Source organism: Amphibalanus amphitrite, unplaced genomic scaffold (assembly GCF_019059575.1).
Source record: "Amphibalanus amphitrite isolate SeventyFive unplaced genomic scaffold, NRLGWU_Aamphi_draft 000706F_arrow, whole genome shotgun sequence".
In the NCBI taxonomy this organism is placed as follows: Eukaryota; Metazoa; Arthropoda; class Thecostraca; order Balanomorpha; family Balanidae; genus Amphibalanus; species Amphibalanus amphitrite.
Window position 1 is genome coordinate 16978 of NW_024882200.1, and position 25599 is coordinate 42576.

The 25599-nt window shown below is 60.9% G+C and overlaps 1 protein-coding gene across 1 annotated transcript in view; it reads right to left on the reverse strand.

Annotated features, from left to right (window-relative positions):
• Positions 1-3558: 3558 nt before the first annotated feature.
• LOC122364895 (homeobox protein cut-like 1) overlaps positions 3559-25599 on the reverse strand; it is a 219746-nt gene continuing 197705 nt past the window's right edge. Inside the window, exons 9-12 of the mRNA XM_043335697.1 lie at positions 11435-11587; positions 5851-6032; positions 5419-5585; positions 3559-4156 (exon numbers count right to left, since the gene is read on the reverse strand). Of these exons, the coding sequence (XP_043191632.1) occupies positions 3573-4156; positions 5419-5585; positions 5851-6032; positions 11435-11587 (1086 nt within the window). The 3' untranslated portion in view covers positions 3559-3572. The remainder of the gene's footprint in view (positions 4157-5418; positions 5586-5850; positions 6033-11434; positions 11588-25599) is intronic.

Sequence of the window (25599 nt, forward strand, 5' to 3'; positions counted from 1 at the left end):
AAGCTGGCCCAGGTCCAAGCCGTACCAATGTGAGACGTCGCCGCCGGACTCTCACCCGGCTCTCACCTGTGCCGGTCCACCTGTGAGCACCTGCCATGGCTGGAGCATGCAGCACCGGCTTGGCAGGATCAGCAGACTCAGCCCCCGCTCAGCCGCCCGCTCAGCCGCCGACCAGCCGCCGGTCAGCGGCAGAGTCGCGCTGACCAAACATGGCGTCGAGCCTGGCGGTGGCCGCTACCTACCGGCGCTACCGGGGCGGCAGTTCATCCCACCCGGCACGGCACGACGCAGCGATCACCGGAGACCAGCCGTCTCCGTGGATACTGGACAGATCCTGCCTCTGCGGGGCGCGAAGTCAGCTACGACCGACACCGGCTCTGTCACGCCGCACCAGCGACCGGCAGCTGACGCCAGTCCTGTCTCCTAATCATGGCGTCCCCCATGGCTCGGGTTGCGCAGATCGACGAATTTCATCCCACATTCCCAAAAGTAACGTCCCCGAGGAGCACCTCTTTTCCTAGATGCAAGCAGCATAACCTGTTTGGACACCAGTAATATGATTCAGGTCAAAAGCAAAAACACAATGTTCCTGATACCATTTTGACAAAACCACGTATGTCAATATCCATTTGGTGGTAGAGGTAATCTCTTGAACGATTCGTAATTACGGCAGATACAACTCTGCGAGGATCGCATACCACGATTGTATACTTCTGTTGGCCCCCGCAAAAACCGCACCGAATACATCAATGTGGGGGTAAGTATCGGAGTTACTACATCACGATCCTGCCAATGTCTGCTATGGCCGTCGTCCCTATTGACCTCTGAATCCAAACTCGACCCAGCCACTGGCCGTCGTCGGGCGGCAGTTCCCAGCACGGTTCTCCGTCTAGACGCCGCTGTTCCCCGGGCGGACAGACTGTGGCCGCTCACGGCACAGCCGGACTTGAACCGGGGCGGTAGGAGAGGCGCCGGAACGGACGGCGCACCGGCGCTAATGGGGCCGCCGCCGCCGCCGGTCCTCTGTTCCGGGGTGGGTCGGGTCACCGGTCACTGCCCGACGGCCTGACTGCCAGCCGCGCCGCACGCCACACAAGATAGCCTACCCCCACGCAGGGCACGGCAAGGGTCTCAGCGCTATGCCCCGTGCCGAGCTTCATAGGTAACTCGATTTTCGTCACCATGAAACCCGGTGAGAACTCCAAGACATGCCAAACGCGGCTATTAAAATGCCATTCTGCAGAATCTTTACCTGATGGCTCATGGTAAAAACACAGTATTCAACTCTGCTTACAACTCTCTGGCATTTTCCCGCACATTCAGCATATTCCGGGCAGCCAGTGCCGGAAGTATGGCCAGTTTCCTTGGCCGTCCTCGGCTCGAGTGGGCGGCTGGTCGGACGAGCACAAGGCCCGCTGCCGCCCACCATTATCCTATTGACCACGTGCGCGCTGGCGCTGGTGAGTCAGCTCGGCTGCCGGCTGATGGCACTCAATGAGCGGAGGGCCACTCCCTTCGAGATGCCGCCGGCACGGGTCGGCTCGGCACGCTGCACCGGCGCCGGCCCGACCTCCGCAGGCAGGGCTGAATGATGAGCCCTGCACGGGGACAGATCTGATGCTCGGCGAACAGCACTACCCGGCGACGGTCGCCGTCGAATGGCTTGAGCTGTATTTGATTAGCGGAAGAACTGTTGATTCCTTCTTCTGAAGCAAGATGATGACATCTTTTCAGTGCTCGGAGCAGCCGCCACGACCGCCGCCGCCGCCGCCGCCACAGCTGCCTGAAACTGGCCATTCTTCAACCGATATACTGCGGTCCTTAGACGGTTGACATGCGAGGCAGCCGTCCTCTCTGTGCCATTTCTCTGGGCCGTCTGCAGGCCGAGCTACGCACCAGAATCACCGCATCGTTCCACGCCAGTTCCTCGGGTCACCAACTCGGAACCAATTGCGCCAACATGTGCTCGCCATCGGTCTCCATTGAGGACGGAGCTCGCCGACAGGACCTGGTGCGCGGGACAGCGCCGCGCGAGCTGCACCTACCTCGGTCGTGCAACGCCGGACGTGGTCAGCGCACCCGGCACGCGGCGCGACCATCTGCCCGTCCGTCCGTCCCGGCCGCAGCTGCACCCATCCCCACCGGGCGTCCCGCACCCCGCGACGTGTCAATAGCGCTCTCATTATCGTGCACCATCGATAAGACGCAGGCAGGCCCTGAAATATTGCAACCAATAAACTGCGAAACAATAGGAGATTTACTGCACGTCGTAAATCGTGGCGGCGACCCTATACTATATGGCCGTCGTTTGGTCGTCGGGTGCGCCCAGAGTCATCCTCCCTCCCTTCGTCCCCTCCCCGTTCGGCGACCGGCACGGGGCGGTGCAGGTCCGCCCTGCGCCGGGACATCACCGTGCCACGCCCATCGGACATATCGGTTTGGGCTGGTGACGGCCCCTGACGTCCGTAATCCCAACCAGTCCCCACCGCTCGAGTACGACCACCACATCTCCCCCCGACCCTACCATCGCGGAGCCAATCGTCACCGCGGCCATAAAGTGCAATCTGGCTATATCTGCCGGTCGGCTGTGGCGAGCTACCACCAGCTGGCGTCCTCCCACACTGACCGGCTCACAGGCGGAAATGGACATCAGTCGGCGGATCGGCCCGCAGCAGCGCTCCCACGAAACGATAGACAACGGAGTCGGCGACGAGTCCCGAGAAACGCACACTGGGAGGACGCGGAGGGCCTCATCCATCGCAAGACCGCCTCATTGCCTGGTCTGCCGACCGGAGCCGACCACAGCGGCGGCGGCGGCCTGTCGCAGCGCTCTGCCGGCCATCCGAGCGCTGCAGGCCGTGTATATTTGTGCAGAGCCGCCAGCCAAGGCTACGGCAAGGCCCGCCAATGGGGCCGAACTAATGACGACCCACCATACGAGCTTGTCATCCGGCCGGTCCGCCTGACGACTTTGTGTTCGGCCGCCGCGCCAGATGTTTATTCCGCGGCCAATGTGGCTGATGGGTGCCGCGCTCGCGGCGTGACGCCCCGCCGCATATCGTGATTTAATTACCGATGCGCGGCGGCTCAGAAGCCGGTCGTTTGTTGCAGGCCGCTGGCTGCTGACGGTCGCGAGACACGAACGCGCCCACCGGCCGCCGGATCAGTATCAGGTCAGGCGATGGCGAACCCTCCACATTTCAGCTCAGTGAGCTCAGCTATGTCGCGTACTGTTATCATAGGTCGTCGGTGCACACAGCCCGCCCCGTTGCGGTGCCGTAGGTGCAGTGTGGCGGAACCAAAGTCAGCCGGCGGCACGGCAGTCTCCCATCGCCAGCTATCGGCCCCGGGAGCCAGATAACCGGGCGCGGGCTGTAAACCGACAGGGAGGCTTGACACCTGTCGATATCGAGTCAACAGCCGCTGTCGGCAGACGACGTTTATGGCCTCCTGCATCAGCCAGTCGCGTCAGAATGCAGCGCGGCTGGCAACACCGCGTCCCAGCCGCTTGAGACCGTGCTCTGTGCCCTGTTTCTGTCACTTACCTGCTTCCCGCGTGCCCTGATCAGTGTTCATGCACATGTGCGTCGGCGGACACTGTGTAATGCGTACACTCCCACAACCCCACACCACAACAGCAGCTCACCTTTCTTTGGTATGACGGCCTTCAGCAGGTAGACGGCAGCATCGTCGACCGCCCAGGCGTGCATCTTTCGGTAGCTGTCGCGGCCCTTCTCTGTGAGTTTCTCCCAGGGCTTGGGTTTGCTGAGGAGCTCGCTGACAGTGCCCTGCGACAGGCCGAGGATGTAGCGCGCGAACATCCTCTGCCCGATGTTGTTGACGCTGAGCAGTTCGCGCACACGCCGCGCCAGCTGCAGCGTGTCCAGACTCTGGTTGGAGAACTTGTCCATGTTGTAGCGGAGCATCTCCTGGAGCCGGGTCTCCATCGGGTCGCCCTTGGGGATGAGCCGGTCGGCGCGGTCCGTCTCGTCGAAGCGGTAGGCGGCGGCGGCGGCGGCAGCCACTGTGGCGGCGTGCTCGGCCGGACTGGGGCTGGGCCGCGGGCTCGGCAGCGGCTCGGTGGCCGCCGGACTCGACTTGCCGTCCGGACTGGCCGCCTCCTCGGCGTCCGAGGGGCCGCGCCAGCTCTCCTCGCCTATCAGAGAGGCCACGTGCTCAGGGGGAGCGCACGAGGTGGGCGGCGGCGGCGGCAGCAGGCAGGCAGACGCTGACTGAGACGCCAGCGACGCCAGAGCTCCGCTGGCCGACGGGAACGGGGCGGCAGCGAACGGCGGCGCCGGCAGGAACGGCGGCCGACGCGCGCCGATGCCGCCGATACCACCCACGAATGCCGACTCCCCGGACGGGAAGCCCAGGCCTGCAAGAGAAAGGTGCTCTGTGTTCGCCGCTCGCTCCCCGCCGCTCAGAATTTCGATCTCTGCTCTCCGTCTGACGAGGTCGTGCCACTGCACGACGAGAGCACGTGACAGGACATGCGGGCGGGAGGAGACTACGGGTTGGCGGGGCCGGACAGCCCGAGGGAGACGGAGACTGGTGTCAGGGTCGTCTCCGGCAGCGGACAAAACATTCAGCCGCTAGCCAGCGCCAACAAAATCCAGGACAGCCAGCCGGGCAAGCGAGGAGCGGCGGGCGGAACTCAAAGCACCTTTTTCTACGAGGCAGGCAGGGCAGGGCGGGGGAGGGTAGGGTGGTGTTGGTCGCTGGAGCGGGGTGAAGAGAGGAGGGACACCAGAGCGTGCATTAACATCTGGGTCAAACCCAATCTAAACAGGGGAATGACAGCGGGGTAGATGGCTGGTTAGCACGCTGTGGACACCACGCTCGCCGGCTCGGCAGACCGGACTATGTTTTGAGTCCAGCCATGACCAAACCGGGGCGGTATGCGTGGGGCCACAGCGGCCTGCGGAGGACGGGCGGCGACCACGGCGAAAATGTCAGCTGCAGTAATGGCCGCAAAAACATGTGTCTTGGTGCGCGGCACCGACGTCCACCATTACTCACAAGTCGTCTGTGACACACTCGGTCCGATATGCTCCACAGATAGCCACTTTGTCGACATGAGAACACGGCTTGAATTCCAATGACAGAAACAGACGAGAGCTGACGCTTCGATTTGAAACGACATTTATCCGATAAAAGTGTGCGAACAAGCTGTCCGTCTCATTCGCTGCAGTTGTCGGTATGTTCCTGGTACCGATACGTTGTCCTTTTGTGCTAGTTACAGGCCATTCGCAAGACGCCAAACACCGGATCGCCGCCCGACCGGACCGAACGCACTGTCCAAGGTGCGCTAAGGACACGATTGAGGGAGCAAGCAGGGCTGGACGGGGCAGGGACGGGGGTCGGGGCGGGGCGGGTACAGGGCGTGACCCGGGGTCAGGTCAGCGGCCCACTCACCCTGCAGCTCGGAGGTCTTCACTTTGAGCGCTGTGTTCTCGTTCTGCATGGCCTTGCTCTTCTCCAGCATGAGCACCTGGAGCGGTCGGGCTTCCGACTGAGATCTGTCATCGGCGCCGCCGGCCGACGGCTGGGACGTGCCAGGAAACTCGATCGATTTCAGGATCCTGCCGACAAACAGACCCCCCTCTGTGTGTGACAGCCGCTGACGGCTTATGAGCCACCGATAAGGGTCTTTGGAGCGACTTAAGGCCCCAATCAATACGTAGGCCGGCCGCCCCAGCCCACCGGCTGTATATCTTTACGACACGCCCGATTGCAAGTTTGCACGTTACGTTCAGTCGCAAAGGTCAGTAAGCCGTTCAGTCTACATATTGCAACACTACAGAACAGCAAACAGGCATCCAAAATCATCATTACAAAGGGACTTACGAGAATTCCTTTTTGAGCTCTTCATAGTCCTTTTGCTGCTCAATAATCGCCTCGAGCCTTTGAATGATGCTGCTCTTTTGCGACAGCTCCTCCTCGAGTTTGGCTCTTTGGCATACGGACTGATTTTCGAGCTCGGATAGTTGACTTTGCAGCCTTTGCACGTCCTCAACCAGCTGACAGATCTGCAATGCAAGGAAATGTGCAACGTCAATATCACACAGCACAGCGCACATTCGGCAGATCACCCATACGCTACACAATGAACAGCGTGGCGCGGCTCAACGTCATTGTTTCGGGGCCACCGCGACCCGTCGGGCGGTCCAAGCCGGTCCGTGAGGATCGCCGGCCGGCGACACAGAACCACCTCGAGATCGAGGCGATAACGACATCCAGTTCCGTTCGTCCTGCCAGCCGCCTTACCGCACACGACACGACACGTATATGACAAAGGACACACGACACGCGACAGACGACAGACGGGCTGACACCTGAAACACGGACTGACACACGGAGCACGGACTGACACACGGAGCACGGAGCGACACTCGGAATACGAATGGACGATCGGAACACAAATTGACACATGGTACATTGACTGGTATTTATCACAGTGCACGGCACCAAAACATCATCACCTATCCCGGCCATTCGCTTCCTTCATGTCGATAACAGACCTTCATGCATAAATCGTCTCCACCAGTCTAACCAGTCTACCCCGTTTTCGCCGAGCCCCGTTCCACCCCGTTCAGCAGGGCTCCCATCTCGTCCCGTTCGGTCGTCGATTCTCGTCGTCGTTTATCGGTCGAAAACCGGAGCACCGCCACGGATCAGCGCCGGTCGGGACAACCGGTTCCGCGCGAGTCGCTAAGCTCGGCGAATCACCACGCCCTGACGCATGGCGAACTGCCGATAACCAGTCGGCAGCCACGGCATGCACGGCGGGCATTCACGGCAGCGGGACGATCGCTGAAGCGGCACCACGAGTTCAACAGCCAGCCGGCTGCCATGAGGTGTGCCTAGGAGCGCTGCCGGCCGCCCGTTAGTGGCCCGGCAGTAAATATGGGGCCGTATCAGTGCTAGTCGGCGGTGGGCCGCGCGCTGACGGCCGGCCCACCGGGTAGGTCGGCCGCCGCCCGCCGCTATCGGCGCCATTACCGGCCGCTCGCTATGATGCACGGCCGGCCGCAGAGCTGATCGGACGGCAACCACCTCGGCCGGCCTAATCACCGACCGTTTTATTTTAATTACCGCAGCTGTCGGTGGCCGGCGCGGCGGGCGGCGGGCGGCGGCGGGGGCGGGGGCGGGGGCGGGTCGGAGCGTGGGAACAGTCGCCGTCGACGGGGACAGGAAGTCGGCGGCGCGACACGCCCCACAAAAACCGCATAGCGTCGCCGACGGCGGCGGCGGCGCGAGCTGCCGTCGCCGCAGATCGCCGTAAAAAGGTCGGCCGGTCGACGGAAACCGAACCCGCCGCAGCCCCGCGCCTCCTGTCCCATCCCCACCGGGACCGACGGCGGGGGACGGGACACCGCGGAACTCGGAACTTCATTCAATTGAGACCCATTCGAACGGTAAATGGAATCATGCTTACAAATCAGACCATAGTGGCTTGAGAGGATGATTGAAACAACGCCACGATACCACCAACTCTCTCGGCTCTGTTTCAACCTCTCCCAGTGCAGCGTTGCAAAGAGACGGCGGAACAACGCCGGCACCAGCGGCGATTCGGTGACCCCGACGGCCGTCGCCAGTCAGCGGTATCGCCACAAATCCGGCCGACCGCTCCGCCCGACCGCACCGCGGATTTCACACTCGGATAGTCGACGTAATTGAACGCGACCGAACTGTGTGCTCAAAGGCCGTGGCGCCTTTTTACCATAAAAGACGACATAAATCAGTTTTACGGCGGTATCGGCCAGTGCCGCGTGACAGCATTGGTCCGATCGCGGCGCCGTAAGGGGACGTTTCCGGTACTGCACAAAGAGCGCTGGCCGCCGCGCCGGGCCGGGTAGGGTCAGGGGCCACCCACCACCCCCTCCCCATCGCCGGCAGAGCAGGGGCGCGTGCCGTCACAGCGCGTATCGGCACTGCTCCACCGCAGAGCGGCCACGAACCGAGCGTGACGGGACGACGTTTTACCGATACCGCGCCCGCCGCCATCGGCCGCACGCGTCAATTGGCGTCATCGGACGTCCGATCGGCGCGTCACGGCTGGGGGGGGGGGGGGGGGGGGGCACGTGTCGCGGCGGAATGTCGCCCTCCACAGCCGCTTTGTCTACACACGGCGCCGTCTCGTGCCGTTCCAATTCGGGCGTGCCCTCGGCGGCAGCTGCAACCTTATCGGCTGCTCCTAACAAACCGGCCATTATTCCATCTGGCACAATTAGCTTCAATACTGATCGAGAGATTAGACTTTTTAACGGCGTCCGGGGATTAGCCTTCCCCACACCAGCTGGCTGGGGTTTTTACAACGACGCGACAGCCATGGCCAGACAGTGACGTCACAGAATCATCAGCTGACGCAGCGGGTTCGGTGTGACGTCGTAAAATAACCACCAGGGCGGTGCGCGGCCTCCGCGTGGCGCAGTCCACTGTCCGACGGTGGGAAGGTGGCTGCCCATGAGAAACTCACACAGCTCCGGGCAGCCGGCGGCCGGCTCAGCTGCGGCTGGCACCAGAGCGGTGATTGCACGGGCCGCAGATTGACGATAGGAGCCGCGCCGTCCGTCAGTCGATGACAACAGCGGCGGCACCACACCCCGGCCGGCGCCGCAACCCGAGACGGCGCGGCCGGCCGCTCATTAAAATTCCGCCGCTGACGTCCACTGGCCAATCGGAGGCCAGAGGAGCTCTGTGTCGACCAATCGGCGGCGGCCATCCACGGCCATTCAGCAGTGTCCGAACAGATCGGTGTCATACCCTGACCGACCAGTGATCAGTGACCAGTGACCACTGACCAGTGACCACCAACCGAGGCCTCAGACACCGGCTGTCGAGGCGTTTTCACCGCCCCAGAGCTCCAACCAAAAACAAATCGGTCAGAAATAAATACAAAATGAGAACGCAGACGTTTCTAATTTCTTACACGATTGACAGGACCCTAGGCCGAGTAGCGATCAGACGGTCAGCAAAGCATATCGTCAAAACAAAGACCAGTTTTATTATTCATTGTTCCAGCAACTGCAACATTCCCTGACGTCAGCTATGTGATTTCTATCGCGCTCGGCCAAATCAATACACCCGAAGCTCCAACCATCGTCAACACAGTGTTGGAACATTCCACGAACCCTTGCCGCCTCGGCTCCTTCACTCCGTAAGCACGTGTGAACGTGTGAAGTCGAGGTGTCTGGGCACGTGCCGCCGCCTCCGCCACCGCCGCCGCCGCCTCACCACTCGTTTGACACCGGGTCGTTTTTAGGCCCGTTTTTACCATTACACCGTACCCGCCAGCCAAGATAAGAACAATGGGTTCTGCAGGGGGTCCAAGCGGCCGTCAGGGACGTCAAATAGCGACACGGCGCCACCCGAGCGATCACCAAACGACCCCCTCCCCCCTCTCGAGTGAAGACGACAAAGTGACAAAGAGCGGCGAGCGGCAGGGCTGATTGATACCGCACCTCCGTCCGGTCGCCGCGGCAAAACAAGCAATTAAAGCCGGCACTGTCTTGTCGCCTTATTGTACATGCAAATTTGGTGGAGCGGCAAATTGGTCGCCTATTATGACGACCGGCCCGGCTCGGCGCTGTCGCTGCGCTGGTGTATAGGGAGGGGATAATGCCGATAAGAAGCAGAAACGTGCAGGGCGGGGCCTCCAAGGGTTGATATCGCACAGCGGCGCCGGCGAGCCGTGGCGTCCATCGGTCCCATCGGCACTACTGGGGACGGAGCGGAGGGTCGGGTAAAGAACGGGACACACCGCGAGGTCAGCCCCGGCGGACCGGCCGGCCGCTCTCCGCCACCGCTGTCTTACACGGTGGGCCATGTGAGGCATGCGCTACTCCAGCAATAATGCTGTGCATTGCACCTGCAAGTCGGCTATAGCATGTCAATAAAAAATATTGACAAGTTGCATGGAGGTCCTTTGCGTTCTGGTATGTAATCCGGCCGATTAGGGGGATTACTATTGGGAACAGCGTGTCGGTCTCCTGAACATGCGGTGCCACCTCACAGCTGCTCGGGAATGTACAGTTGTACAGCACCTCCGCGCACTGCGGGACCTTGCAGAGGCTAACACGGCGGCCGCTTCCAGTGCGGCGCGCGTGGGAACCCTCCACCAGGTGAGACGCTTGTGTCCTACAGCCATCGGCCGGGAAAATCACAAACCGTTACACACCAGCTACGCTGTAAACTCGTAGCTGGAATGGCCGGACCCGGCTACCGAGCCGCACGATTACAAAAGCGACCTTTGGATGCTATTCGAGGACCAAGCATGTGGAAAATTTTCCGAAACAGGTAAACAGTCAGTCCGACAATGCTCGTGCGGAAACCATGAAGGTCAGCCAACAGCTGCAACATGTGAACCCACTACGCACCCGAAACCGAGCATCACTATTCTGACACTAACAGGTCACAATCACGACCCCCTCAAGGTCCAAAACCACCACATACGACGCCAGTGGACACTGATGTGACCTGATTGTCGACAGAGGACGCGCCAGGGGTCGGACAGGGTCGGAAGCCCCCGACACCACCCTCGGTCGATGGATGCTCTATCGGTTATCCATCAGAAGCGGCCGGCGAACAGTCAACCGGGGCAGGGGCGGCGGCGGCGGCAGCAGCGCGCATGTGAATACCGTGACTAACGACGTCGACGGCGCCATTGATGCTCACACCGGCGGCGGCATTGACGGCGGCGACGGCAGCGACGATCGGCGCTGATCGGCCCACTCAGGCGATCAAACAGACCCCCCCCCCCCCTCGGGGGAGGGGCGGCACGAGTCACGGCGCCCACCTGACGGACGGCGCGCCGCTCTCAGGACCGCCGCCCCACGCTGGGCGTGCTCCTGTGTTCCGTTTATTGACCGCTCCCCTCACTACACAGACTATGTAGAGTCGACCAGCGGTACCGGCCGCGCGCGCGCGGTTCGCGCCCTGACCTCCGGCGCGGGCGGCACCGATTAGCCTGGCTACCATCGCTGAACGGACCGGCCCACTCGGCTACTTAATGGCCCAACTGGACTGCAAACGGCCACCGACACAGCGACAAAGCGCAAAGGCATATAATCTGCCATCGGGGAGGCGGGCCGGCGCGTCGTTACAACTGTTTAATAGCTCTGTGTTGTTTGAATCGGCTATTACCGACCATTGAGCGTTGTTTACTATTACATTCGAAATTGAGTGTGCTTCAACTCTTTCAACGACAAATGTTGCACAACAACTTCCTCGAAAGTAAATACACACGTACGACGTACATGAACTAGCAACAATAACTACATCATTGTTCACGCTTTTTTAACGATTATTTTACGTGAGGGGACGCCTAGTGAAGAACGATAGGTTCTCACTTCAGTGCTTCTGCGGTCCTCATTTCTCTCCTCTACCATCCTCCATTCGTACATACACCCACACACACAGCGCTGCTCACCTCATTGTCTTTGGAAGCGAGCTGTCGTTCGGTGGCGGAGCGTCGTTGCGAATCGGAGCCGCCGTCAGCCTCGTCGGCGAGCTGTGCCCGTTTGACAGTGGCCGCCAGTTGCTCTTTCAGACTGTCCACCTCGCGTTCGGCCAGGGCAGCTCTCTGCAACAGCGGGAGAGAAATATGTCAGCGGGTACATCTACACAGGTGTGAGGTCATCCACACATGTCTGAGCGGGTCATCCACACAGGTGTCAGCGGGTCCATCCATACAGCGGGAAGAGACGGAAGAACACGGGTGGAGCGACATCCCCTTCTCCTCATCCTGTCCCCTCGTCACCCCTCTCTCCCCCCCCCCCCGCGCCTCCCCGGTGCTCCACCGGCGTCTGGTGTTACACACTCGTTTGTAGCGCTGATACGGTCCGACACGACCGGCTGTCAAACGTTACGGCCGACAACCGGCGCCTCCTGCAGCGCCGCCGCCGCCGCCCAGCCGACACCGACTTCGTGTCAACACTGCGCGCTTTTTTACACCCGAGACACGGACATTTTTACACCCGATACACGGTACACGGTATTAGTAAGTAATTGGAGTTTAGCAGAATCCATTGTAGGGATGATTTACGTCCGATGCGATCGACACAAGGACGTTGTCTGGAAGTCTGTAGCACCCACTCGGGCCGATTTGATTCAGGCCCTGGAGCTCGAATCAACGCTCGCCCTTGGAATCAGGAGGCACCCAATATGGGGGCTGCGCCACTTCCCACTGTATTGACCCGCCCTGACCCCGGCGGTGCAGGGGCGGGGGGCACGGCCGGCCATAAGGTGCTACAGAGCTGCCACCGTCGCGGGCGCGGGCCCCATGGGGCGGCGTTGGCCAGTGACAGCCATGTAAACCAGTGCTAACTGCGTCCCGCCGACGGGCTGTCTGACAGGCCAAATTAGCGGCTCACACGCCGCGCTGGGGGGGGGGGGGGAAGCCGGCCCACAGGGGTGGGCATGTTTCGGGGACCGCGCGGTCGACCCCCCCCCCCCCCCGCCTCCCACGTCCGGCACTGCCGGACAAGGTACACGGCGGCCGTATTAACTATAATTAATGCAGTCCTAACTACGGCGGCGAGGAGGCGGAAGCCGCCAGCAAACATGCCAGCGCACGCCAGCGGCCGAGTCGGGTGGCCGTGGGGTTCCATGGTTGGCCACAGTTCCGAGTCACACACAGCGAACAGAAGACTCGCACTGGCGGATCTACGCCTGCGACGAGAGATGTCGACCTCCTCTACACACCAGCAGCGCGCCCGCTACCGTTACAGCTCGCTCAGCGCCTGTTCGCCGTCAAAGGACAGGACAATCACCGGTGATTTAGGCGCATGGCGCTGTGCCAGGTCGCCACGGCCGTCGCAGGCACGACCCAACGACGGAGCCGTCCGCAGAATAAAATATACCGCACTGGACAGGCAGACACCGCGTCCACCCAATTTAACTGCCAACTTATTTATTTAACGCTCCGAACAATGCTTACATGATGTGGCTATTCTAAGGCCGACTTCATGAAATATAAAACAGCATGGCATGACCGGGTTTATGGCCATGCAAATTGTATGACAGGCACTTGGAATGATATGTGCCACAGGCGGGCCGTTAACTACCTGTCCAGTGGCATAGAGACGGACCAAACCCAGACAGTGCAGGGTGGCCGGTGGCCACCGAGGGACCGTGATCGACCATTACCCCTCCCCCAGGTCACCCCGGACAGGACCAGGGAGGGTCCGGTCCGGTCCGGTCCGGTCCGGTGCGACCTCACTGGTCCGTCACCGGTCACCGCGCGCCCTGCAACATTGACGGACGAGCTGGTCGAACAAAGCGCCCTAATGCGGCGCCGCCCCGGATGCCCCGTACCGGAGGTGACGGGGGCGGCCGGTCACACGCCACCACGCCTCATAATGGAGCGGCGGTCGGCCAGGCGCCGGGCAGTGTCACCCGGGCGAGGCGGAGAGACAAGTGAAGGGAACGGCCAGCTACCCACTAGCCATCACATACACCAACAGTATGCACCAACTGTCTCACTCTTCTCTTAGAACAGCGTTTAGTTTCGCACCCAGTGGCAGAGGTATGTGAAGACGGCCCACACGCAGTTCCAATATCCCCGATCAGTTGCCGTTTTTTTCCGATCCGGTAGCCTCAGTGACGCTCGGAGCTCGTAGGAGACTGGAGCCGGACACAAGGCACTATCCCGCGAGCAGCTGCCCCGCCCAGAGCCTCCGCCCGCTCCGGGCGGGGGCGGGGGCGGCACGGGCTCCGCCCCAGAACACGACACAGCACACAGAACACACATTCCCCTCCACCCTCCCTCCCTCCCCACTCCCGCCTGCCTGCCTGTATCTAATGCAGCGCCACAATTTATGGCCCCGCGCACCCACTTTTTGCCAATTGCGTTTTCAATAGCCGCCAGTTGCCAAAGGGGAGGTGCTATTTCAATTGTGCAGAATGGCCTATCCGTTACAAGCTGCACGCCGGTGGCCGGCGCGGCGGCGCGGCGGGGGCCTTCGATACAGGGCACGACGCGGGCACGGCGCGGGCGGGCCCCGACGGTGGGAGCGCCGTTCGCAGCTAGTTGATGGGGTAGGGAGTGCGGCAGGTACGGGTGGTCGCTACTCGCTGAGTCGGCTGGTGGGCCAGCCGAGCGATCGGCAGGCAGAGGACTCGTACGGGTCCAGGTCAGGTCACATGATCCCCTGACCTGCCCATCCTTCCCTCCTTCCACCTCCGCGAAGAGAGTGTGAGAAGAGAGGGAGAGAAAGAAAGAGAGAGAGAGAGAGAGAGAGAGAGAGAGAGAGAGAGAGAGAGAGAGAGAGAGAGAGAGAGAGAGAGAGAGAGAGAGAGAGAGAGAGAGAGAGAGAGAGCCGTCGTGGTGTGTGGGAACGTCCTGCCGCCCTCTAACAGCCCCGCTACGGATCATGACATGTGGCGGCGTTTTAAGGATTTTCCCATGGCGCGCCGATCTGCGGTGTCACATTTCGATGGTTTTTGTGCGACATTTCTATCGCTGACACACAAGGAATTACACATTTGATCTGGGCGACGGGGGACGGGAAGGGAGCGAGAGCGAGGGAGAGGAAATGGAGAGGGGAGGGAGAGGGGCGGGGCGGCTCCCAGCCTCTCCGGGAGCGCCGCGCCGTCGGCCCCGGATTATACCAGTATTGTCTTAATGGAATCTGATATAAAAATCATAATGCCGCAGCCGGGAAGGGTTGCCTAATGAAAGCCGTCGCCCGGGGCCGGCTGCCAGCCGTAATTCCTCATCGCCGCCAGTCAATTACAATTAGCTAAAGGATGATTTAGGGACGCGCCGAGGCCCGGCCGCGTTTAGACCAATAATTACCGCCACTTCTCGGCCGTCCAATAGAAATAAATTCGCATGGAGCCGCACTATAATTGAACATCTTGCCATGCAATGAAATTGCAATTACGTCGAAGGAAGCGGTGCTACCAGTAGGCCGCCGGAGCCGGAGCAGCGCGCATGCGCACTCGCCGGCGATGGTGACCGGAAGCCAGGTCATTAGCGAGACCGGCCGGCTGGCAGGTCGCCCACTCAATTAGTGACAGGATGACGCCAGCCGGCGGCGCCGCGAGTGAATGGGTGTCGTCAGAGGCTGCCGGAGCTGCACCCGCTCAGCTGACGGCGAGGTCCGGTCAGGTCACAGTGCAACGGCACGACACGGAACGGAAAATGACAAATGACCCAGCTGCAGCCCTCAACAAGGTCATGTTGACACAACTCTTTCATGGGCTATTAAGCATTTTTGTGTGTTTATTACTTGGTGTCTGCACGTTATAGTCAGAACAATCACCGTCAGGTCAGAGTTTCTCTACACCTCCACTCTGATGGCCGCGTGCCATCTCTCACCCGCTGCCAGCGCTCCACCGCGCCGGCCCAGCTCGGCATGATACAGCACCCGGCCAGCTGAGAGCGCGCCGCCGCCGCCGCCAACACACTGATTGCTTGTAATTATCGGTTTAAAAATCGTCGCTGCCCGTCGTCGTCAGGGCCTGGGGAGCCGCCGCTCACTCTCCCAGCTAGGGAGGGTGGCCGAAGGATAAAAAACACCGATCTCCCTGGGAGAGAGCGGCAGAGAAAGGGGAGCGCGGGCTCACAGCGAGGGAGAGAAAAGCAGGGGAGGAGAGCCGGCGAGACGACCGATGAATATGCATAGAATTTCGTCGTCGATGATTGGGCGTAATATCAAGAAATAGCGGTAAAACTATAGACGAGCGTAATGAGAAAATGACGGGGGAGCGGTGGGCGCTGAAAGGGTGAACGGTCGGTGGTCGGAAGGCGGGCTGCCACCACGTGGGAGCTGTGCCGTCAGCACAGGGCAGCGCCGCACCTGTTGGGTATCAGACGGACGCCGGTGGCCGGCCGAAGACGGACGGGTGACGGGATAATCACCCGTCGGTAACCGGACGCCGCCCTGCTGTCCGTCAGAGGAGGTGTGTGGTCGGAACTCGGGAACTCGGGACCGAGGAAACAGGCTCTCAGTGAGGCTGGAGCGGCTGAACGCCGGCCGACCGGCCACCCGGGCCGTGGGTTGGGATAGATGACAGGCTCTGCTCTGCATGTGTCACACCGTCACAACCGGATCGCGTGACGTTATAGTGACGTCACAGCCGCGTCACATCCCTATGCCACCGACCTCCACTCGGGCAGGTCACGGCCGACTCACCCGCGCACGGGGCCGGTGCCGGTGAGCAGCACGAACAAAGCCGGCCGTCCGGCGGCGCACCGGGCGCATAAATCGGCAGCACGCAGACGGCCAGTCGCGACAAATACCGTAGTGCGCAGATAAAGAACGCGTCGGCCCGCATCGCTGTCGGCCGGCTTATTCTAGACGACACTCGAGGCCGTATCTCAGCGAGCGGCGGCGGCGGCGACCGCGCCGTCGTCGCGTCGCCAACGACAACAGCGCGGCGCTCTGACCGCGTCGAAGGCGTCGCGCGACAGTCGGCGGTGACAGACGGTTATCGGCACCGGCCGGCGACGCATCTGGACAGCGGCGGCGCCGGTTAGTTACGAGGCGCCTGCGAGCAAACTGGCGCACGGCGCGGCGCCGGTCACGGCGCATTAACGCTCCGCAAGGCTGTGTTGCAAGCAGCGCCGGTCGGCGACGTCCCCGCACCCGCCCCCTCCAGCTGGAGGATGACATCTGCCCGACACAGACCGGGCCGCGTGGTCCGCGTGGTCGGTCTGTCTGTCTGCGGTTGGGGGCATGGTTGATGGGGTCGAGCGCCCCCACATTCAACCAGCCCGCCCGTTGGCGGACACTTCAGAACTCGCCACAAACGGCTGTCGCGCTCGCCGCAGCGCGCGGCCGACGGAGACCCTCGCGGTGTGCTTCATCATCGTCGGCGTCGACGCGGCGGCGACGGCAGGGCGGGGGCGGGGGCGGGTCGGCCGCAGAAACTGTCCTCCAACCCGCCCGCACCCAGCCCTCGGTGTGAGGTACGACCCCGCTGCGCAGCTCGCTACGCCCGTTGAGTTATGCCGATTGCCTGATAAGCGCGCCGAGTTATGCGTGATAGCGGTGCGCCAATTTCGCCGCGACGGCGCCAGATGTCGTCACGGTGTGTCGCAGCCGAGGCGGCAAACGGCCCCGGAGTCGGGGAACCTCCTCCCCGTGCCGGCGACCCCGCCCGACCCCATCGCCGTGACTTATGTGCACCGTCATAAGTCACCACGCCAGAACTAATTTTCTCTGAGCTCAGACGAGATCGCTATGATACGACACGCTCTGGTTTGGGACATGGAGCACTTTGTTCGAGAGCCAGATGACGTCTGTATCGGTGCACCACAAACACCCTCAGTTCGGGCGGCCGGCGCCCCGCGGCCCTGGGCCTCACTCCACAGCCCATCGGCCGTCAGCGGCGGCTTTTTGCGGCCGTTAGCGCCCACCGCTGCCGCCTAGAGGACAATACGTGCCGTGTGTGGCCGGCCGAGAGCACCGAGAGGAGAGCCCCGCGCCGAGGCACGGCGGCCGGCCGATGGCCGCTGGAGTGGCGGCCCGTGTCGGCGTACCAGCCGCCGCCGAAACGCCGTCCGTCACCCGGCGCACACGCAAAAACGGCGCACAGGCGCGCGTCATCTGCCGCAGCTCGGCCGCGCGCCGGGATAGTCGTCACCGCACCGGGTTTGCCTCCGCCGCGCCATCAGCGTCTCGGCATAGCCCGGGCGCGGGGTGGCTGTTTCGCTGGCGTTGCGGGAACTCGATATGACTGCTGGGGAGCAGTCAGCCGCTCGTAAAGAGGTGCTCCGCCCACCAACCAGACGCCGTACTGGGAACAAGCCCCTCGCCGTGACAGAGAGGAGGCGGAATGCAGGTCGCAATGCAGACGATAGCCTCATTCGGGAGAACTACATGCACGCGGGGTCCCTGACGCTGTGTCCAAACGGATACCAGAGGGGACGAGTGGGGACCGAGGGACCTCCACGAGGCCTGGGACAGGAAGCCGTCCGCGGACTGACGGTGGCAATCACCAAAACAATGCGGCTATTACCGACACTCGCTGGCCTGACATAATGCTCAATCCGCGCTGGCCAGCCATCGATAATTAGGTTTTTGCCGATCGCAAGAAGCCGGCAGACGATCGCAGGAGCCAATCATTATCCGCACGAGACGAGCCGGATTTAAAGCCCAGACCAACTACCGGTCACAGAAAAAGCGCCACTCAATGTCAGCGATTGACGGCAAAAACCAGCATCGGCCCCGTATCGAGCTGTTTGATTGGGGCAATGATAGGAGAAATCGGGAGCGCGACACTCCCGCCGCCAGACCGAAGCCTTTTTGTCGCCACCAATTGGCTTTTTCAGCCAGCTGGACGGGAGAAATTATGCGACTGATTGTTGGTCCATTATATGACTTCCGTCAAAGGAGCGGGTCTTGGTCTGGCCATTGGAGACGGAGCATTGCCCAGTTCTCAAAAAGTCCGGAGAAAAGCTGTGATGTGAACAGCCTCCGGCCAGACACATACATACTGGACCCGCCGGCACCAGCACGCGAAACGACCAGCAGAAGAAAGAGCCGAGAACTTCAAAGGACCCACTATCCGTCTAATTATCTAGTAAAACATCCAGTTCTGCATTGGGTGAGATTGTGGAGCTCGTTTCCGCCCCGGTTGCTCTCAGGTCAGCCGGGTCGGCCGGCCAGCGAGCCGTGCCGTGCCGGCCGCTCAGATGAAAGGCCAATGTAACACGGCCCGACCCCGGACACATCGGCTTTCGCAAACCAAAGAGCTCGCGAACAATGAACATTCCGACAGTACAGGGCACCGTCAGGCGGAAAAGAAAACGGTCCAGTTGTCACCGGCACGAGCAGTCGAGGGGAGCCGACTGCAGCGGTCACCGGCGGCCGGTGAGACCGTTCGTCGAGCGGCCTTGTGTGGAGCTCCGAGGCTCGTCATGACTACTGGCTAGGAAAATAGGAGTACTCCTGCAGGGGACATGTGGTCGATCCTGCTCAGGACACGTTAGCCATCGGCCGGTCCTACGAAGGAGTTGGTCCTGAACCTGCAGAAAGAAGACAGTCCTGAGGTTCCTCACTAATTTTAGGAAGGACATGGTCCTAGAATCATCGGTCGTCTCCATGTTTCTCGATGACACGAGCCGGTCCTTTGTCATAGCGCCGCGGCTCACTGAGCCGGGTAGCGGCGCCGCCAGCACGCCGGCCCCTCCGTCTCGGCGTCATTTTTCAGCCTCACCGCCGGGTAATCACCCAAACCACTCAGCGACGCCAAAGGATTGGATCGGGCCTTTATGCAGATGCAGATGCGGTCGACCGGCGCGCTCGCTCCCCGTTATGATATGCTCCACAATCCACATCGATACATGTCATTTATCTTGGCCGCCGAGACGGCCGGGCTAGTCCGCACGGTATGACGGCTCCAGCCAACCGGACCGAGCGAGCTCGCCTACCCCTACCCCTACCGTTGCCCCACGGGGGATACCAATCTCCACTGGACCCCCTCCGACATTCACAACTAGCCCCGATCTCAAACACAAACCCAACTCGTCCCCGGGCATTCATCGTACGCCGAGTCAACCCGTCCTAAAAGGCTTAGGGCAGCCGTTTCCCTGAACGCACCCAATTCAGCCCGGGTGCGATGGTAATCATCACACGCGCTGCGCAAGAGGTACCGCCATCCATAATTGGGGCCAACATGATTAGCCGGCGCACTCACTCCATATGCAATGGCCGGCCGCGGGCGGCGCAACGCCTTACGTGTAAAAGGATTATGCTCACTACCGTAATTGGAAAGTGTCGTTATTTATGGGTGTCGGCGGGGCGGCGATGGCGCCCGCCGCGCCACTGGATGTCACGTCAGACGTGTGCTCCGAGCTGCTGGCGCCTCGACACCGGCCATACACGTCAGGGACGACTGACAGGGTGTATGTCTCGGGGGGGGGGGGGAGCATAGGCCCGCGCGGGGTCGGTCAGACACCCTGGTCCGCGGACCGACACTGTTGTGTTGAAGTAAAGGCTTCATCGTTACGAAGTTTGATATCAGACATGTCTGCGGTCACCAGTCATCGATCACCTCTGTCTGTATGTCTGTCGCCGCCCAACCAGTCTGTTGTGTCTGTGTCTACGACTGACCCCGGCCAAACCGCATTGGCATCTATCCAACACTCTTGGTCACAGCACTAGACACACAGGCAATGGGAGCTTCACGGTGCTCACTATCATTCCCTCGCTATCGCACACTTCTACGAACAGAGTTTAAGTTAGGGAGATTCTGCCAAAATCGTGTCTCTACGCGGTGGCCATTGGGCTCTGCGCCCGATGCCGGCAAATTCCGAGAACTGGGGAAACTGGCCAGAACTGGCCCGAGTGCCATGGCTGCCTGCGCTCACACGTCATCATAAAGAGTCGTGAGAGATGAGCCGATCTAGTCTGATACCCAGCGGATGGTAACTGAAGCCCGCCGCCTCGCAATCCGCCCCGCCCGGTTACGGCATACCAGACAGGACCGATGACGGCGCCGGCGTCACCGTCATCACCGTCATCAGCCGTCACCGGCCGGCGCGGTGGGCGGCCGCGTCAGGAGCGTCGCCGCCGCGGCAAAAACCGGCTCAGAATGTCCACGATCGTCGACGCGGCGCGCTAATCCGCTCCGCCGCTGGAAAAAGGCCGTGCCGTGCCGGCCGGTCCCGGGAGCACGTGACCCCGGCCGCCGTCCAGCAGCAGAGACACGTGACCCGGCGCGGCCAGCTGCCATTTCAGCGGCGACCAATGGGGCGGCGCGCGCCGGCCGGGCGGCTAGTTCGCCGAGCTGTCACGAGATGGCTCTGGGGGCACCTCGGCTGCCGGCGGAGCTGCGCCGCTGTCCGTCGGAGCCGAGCGACTAGCGGGCGGAGCTCAACACTCGGATACAGCGGACGTTATGGAGTTTTGAACTCTGTGAATGTCATCTAGGGACCGAAATGGTCCTGTAAAGAGATCACAATGAGAGAATCCCACGTCACGCATCATCTCAAGGGTTTAGCGGCATCGGTCTCAACAAGATCCTGAGGCCGCCGCGACCCGTCAGTCCCACCGTAACACGTCAGCAAGTCCATCCTCCATCGGCCACCTCAGTGACTGCACGGCGAGTCATCCCGTAACCACCCCCTCTGAAATGTGTTACAATTGGGCTATAGTGCTGCTGCCACTCCAGCGGCCGGGCGCGTCACTCCTGCGGACCCCCTCCGTGGAGCCGCTATCGCCGCCCGCCGGATATAGCGTGTACTACAACAGGACGCGGCCGTTACTACTGCAATCGCTGCCCTGCGCCAGTTCAGAGTTCATCCGGAGCGGGGGCACAGTGCAGCTCTACTCGGCAAGCCAGCACCGTGACCCGAAAACCCAGCGAGCCACCCCGAACTAACTATTTTCGGTTTCTTGTTTTTGACCATACTCACCAAGCATTTTTAGTTGATGAAAATTACTGCTATGCTAAATAAAGACTGTCAATGCATAATCCTTTTGGTCACATCCATACACGTTTGAACTCCCATCACCTATCCTCAACTTGATCCTTTCACTTGAACTACTACCCAGTACCTACCCCATCGCCCGGCAGGACCCACGCCGTCTATCCCGGCTTACCATATGAATGGGTCGGGCGCCACCTTAACCTCGGCCGCCCACCTCAGATTATCTGGCCCGGACGCCCCCAATGTTCCAGGTGGTCGCCCCGGCCGGGTCTGTGGCCCACCCTCCCCCACCGGCGCCCTTGTCTCCCCACTCCGGCGCCCTTGTCTCCCAGAGCGGACATTTCCACCTGTCCGACCGCTCTATTGATAGCTTAATTGCCGCGGTGTGTCTTCGGCGGCCGTTTCCTGCGCCGCGGACAAAGCGGCCGTGTCCGGCTGTCCGCGCGTGTCCGGTGTGTCCGCGGGACGGGAGGATGTCGGCCGCCTCGGAGGGGACATGTGACGGGCGCCGCCTTCGCCCCCGTCAGTCAGCCGACTCGGACAAATCCGAGGGACCGGAGACGGTTGCTGCCACCCCACGAAAACGATGGGTGACCGGCAGGGGTCAATAGACCTGTAGAGGTCGGGTAGCGGGTGCTGCCGACGACAGACATCACAGAGTCGCCGGTAGGTACCTGCTACCAGCCATCTTCAGCAGCACCATCGCCTCTGACCACGCTACCAATAATATCAGAGGCCGACAGGGCCGATCGGTTATTTGACAGGCTGACAGGCCGATCGGATATTTGACTGTCCTATAGTCCTTTCCGATAGCCTGCCCGGACTGTCCGCTGACCTGTCCCGCGGCGCTCCCGGCCGTCACCTGTCCCTCTCCTGCCCGGTGACCTGTACGGACTGTCCGGTGACCTGCCCGGGTGACCCGTCCCTCTCCTGTCCGCTGACCCGTCCCCCTCTCTGTCCGCTGACCCGTCCCTCTCCTGTCCGCTGACCCGCCCCGCGGCGCTCCCGGCCGTCACCTGTCGTTCGGCCGGTCGCCGATCACGGCACCACCCTCCGGTGACGATACATTACCGCAGGGGCCGCTAATCGGACCAGCGCCGCCATAAAATACGCCTAATGCCACGGGTCAGCTGTTAAGTAACAGCCCAAGCCAGGCAGCCGGCAATTACGACCATCCAGGATATTAGTCATAAGGAATATAATAACTCGTGTCGGAAATGCACAGCCAGCGCCACCGGTGGAAATCAATGGTTGTGCCTAATGACGCTCGCCGGCTGAAATGGACGGAGACTTATAGGGCGCACCGGTGCGCCGTCGTTTGTCGCCGACGCGCCACATTAGGCGCGCAGGACGGCGAGCGGCGACGGCCTTCCAGGGAGACAATCGGGCCGGCGAGACAGGCGAGACAGCCGAGACGATAACATGGCTGAGACGGCCAGACAGGACCGGACGAACAGCGACACCGAAATACACGGGCCAGTCCAAAACTTGCACCGTCATCGCCCCAAATATCCAACAACGGAAACACTCGCCGCATGACAAAAGCTGCAGCCAGTTTCATTTACTATTTCCCGCGGGGTCAGCTGTTTGGGCCGGGAACGTTGCGACGGTTTCGTTCGCTCGTTTCGTTGCACTGTTGCTGTGAATGACTCGCTAGCTGAGTCGCGTCGAACGGGACCGAGCATCAATCATAAGCGGGCCACCGATTGTGCAGCGCGGCCCGATGTGGCCGTATCGGCCCTCCTTCCGCCGGACGTGGCCGTCCGTCCGGCATGTCGCGCGCCTATTGCAGCCGCGGGCTGTAACGAACCCTGCTGCGGGGACCGACCGACCGGGCAGGAGCGGCCGCTTCGGTTCAAAGGACAGTGACTGCAACCCAACAGCACACGGCTGTAGAGTCAGTGACGGCGGTCCGTGGGTGTCGAGCCAGCACCGCTCGCGCCGCTCCTCCACACATGACTGGCTGTCTGATGGAGAGGCGACTCGATAGCTCGTCTAACAGGCCGCTTCGGCCGACAAAGACCAACTTAGAAACACCTGCAGCAGTCATCCACACCGCAAACCGCTCGGATCAGGCGGAAAACACTCGGCGCTGCTAGATTTCCGAGCAGGCCGGTGTGTCGGTGGATTTTCTGCGACTCTGTCACGGCGCGTTCGGCGTGGCGCGCGGAGACAGAGTCACACACCGTGACCGCCCCCGCTCCACCGCCCCCGCCCCCGACCGTGACGATCGCCAGCCAGCCGGAAATCACTGGGATCGATACACCCCGTCACATATCGGCACTGATTAATTGAACCAATCAATCACGGCGTACATACAATTGACGCGTGGAGCAGTGCGCTCACGCACCAGACAAAAACAAGCCACTCAGAGGCGGCGGGAGGGCGGGCGGTGCCACGTCCGGCAGCCTATTGACGGAGCACCACAAATCAGGACAATACCGGTCGATACTGACCCACCGATCGAGCAGCCCCCGCGCCATAGACACCCCTGACACCATGGCACCCATCGACGCCGCTGTAAACACCTCACGAGCCGATTGATTGCAGGCCGGCATACAGCGGCCATCACCGATCGCTGTTGTAGTGGACAGACAGGTCCGAGTGCCACAGGCCATATGTACTATACATGCACGGTGGTTGGTGCGCAACTATAATATGTAGGCCATCGTTATTTCCTTGAGCCGCGAATGATACGCGAATGTCGTTAGATTTCCTGCTAATAAATAACAATGTAAAAATATGTCAATAAGGAAATTGTTGATCAATAGACTCAATACCACACCTGGCTATTCAATGTGTTCTGGATAATGAGCACGGAATCAGGATTAATCACTGAATACTTCCAGTAATGGTCGCCGGGGTCTGACCGTTACCACCTCAGCGGCCGAGTTCCGTCACAGCGGTGGGCGCGGCTGAAGCTGCAACTCGCCGTGAGTCGGCTGTCGGCACTCGGCACCCACGGCTCGTGTTAGTTCACACCGATCGACAGAGGACGGCCCGCCGTATGTCGGCCGTACCACGAGCGGGTCGGCACGGCGCCGTCAAAAGCCGCAGGCGCCACACGCTGTACGCACTGTCGAGTAATTTATGCTTCCCTCGCCGCCGGCGGCCAATCAATATGTTCTTCCTGCATTCATGCCGCGGGCTCATTCGACGTCAGGGCTTCCTATAGCGCCGCTCAATCACGGCACATTGAGAGGCCGCCTGGTCCGTTCGTGTCAGGCGGCCATTGAGAGAGCCGCTCGGTAAACGCCGCTCCCAATAATACCGCCGCAGTTTACACTGGCAATCAATGCCCGGCGCATGTACAAAATGACCAGTTGATATAACAAAGCGGCGCGCATGGCGCTGCGGCGGGGTCGAGCGGAGGTCTCACGCGACCGTCCCTTCTCCCTCCTTCTGTCCGGTCGGACCCGCTCCCCGTCAGTGGCCTCACCAATATGGACACTCCACAGCCGCGACAGTGTCCATAAACACTGATAGTGGATCCGACACACTCACACGACATGACGCCAGGCGCGCACAGACCACTATAAAAACCTGTCCGTGTCATCGCGTGGTGACAATTTCTCCGTTAAACAATCGCGATCGGTGACCGTATTTACCGCACGATTACCGATATTGATAGCTCACCTACATCCGTCAGTTCTGCGAATTCACTCCCCAAATCCACTATAAGACACAATTTCCGCGTGTTGCCTGGAAACATGCCGAAAACGTTCCGGGAACGTGGCGTCAAATGTCATCGGCACCTCAGGACACTTCTGGGGTAAACGGACATGACACAGTCCATCGACTCGACAGCGTCGGGCGGCAGGCGCAAAACATAACGACGGTTTGACAGGATAACACAAACCACGGGCCAGATGTTTCACATGGTACCGAAACACAGACATAATCTTGTATATACAATAATAATTTTATGGAACTAATGGTGTGTAAGTGCACACCGCCATAAGTCCATTATCATACCACAGTCAATAAAGTAAGGCTGTCGGCCTGAATTTCCCAGGCACCGTAAGCTGAACATTGAGTGGCGAAGCAGCTAGTGACTGGCAATTATTATTCTGATTGCTCCGTACCTGCGTGATGTGCAACATTCAAGGTCTATGAGGCGCAACGCGTGCTTTATACCAGCCACATCGGCAACATCGTTTAAAAGGAGCAGCATAGCGTAACTTACGGAGCAATCCGACACAATTACCGTG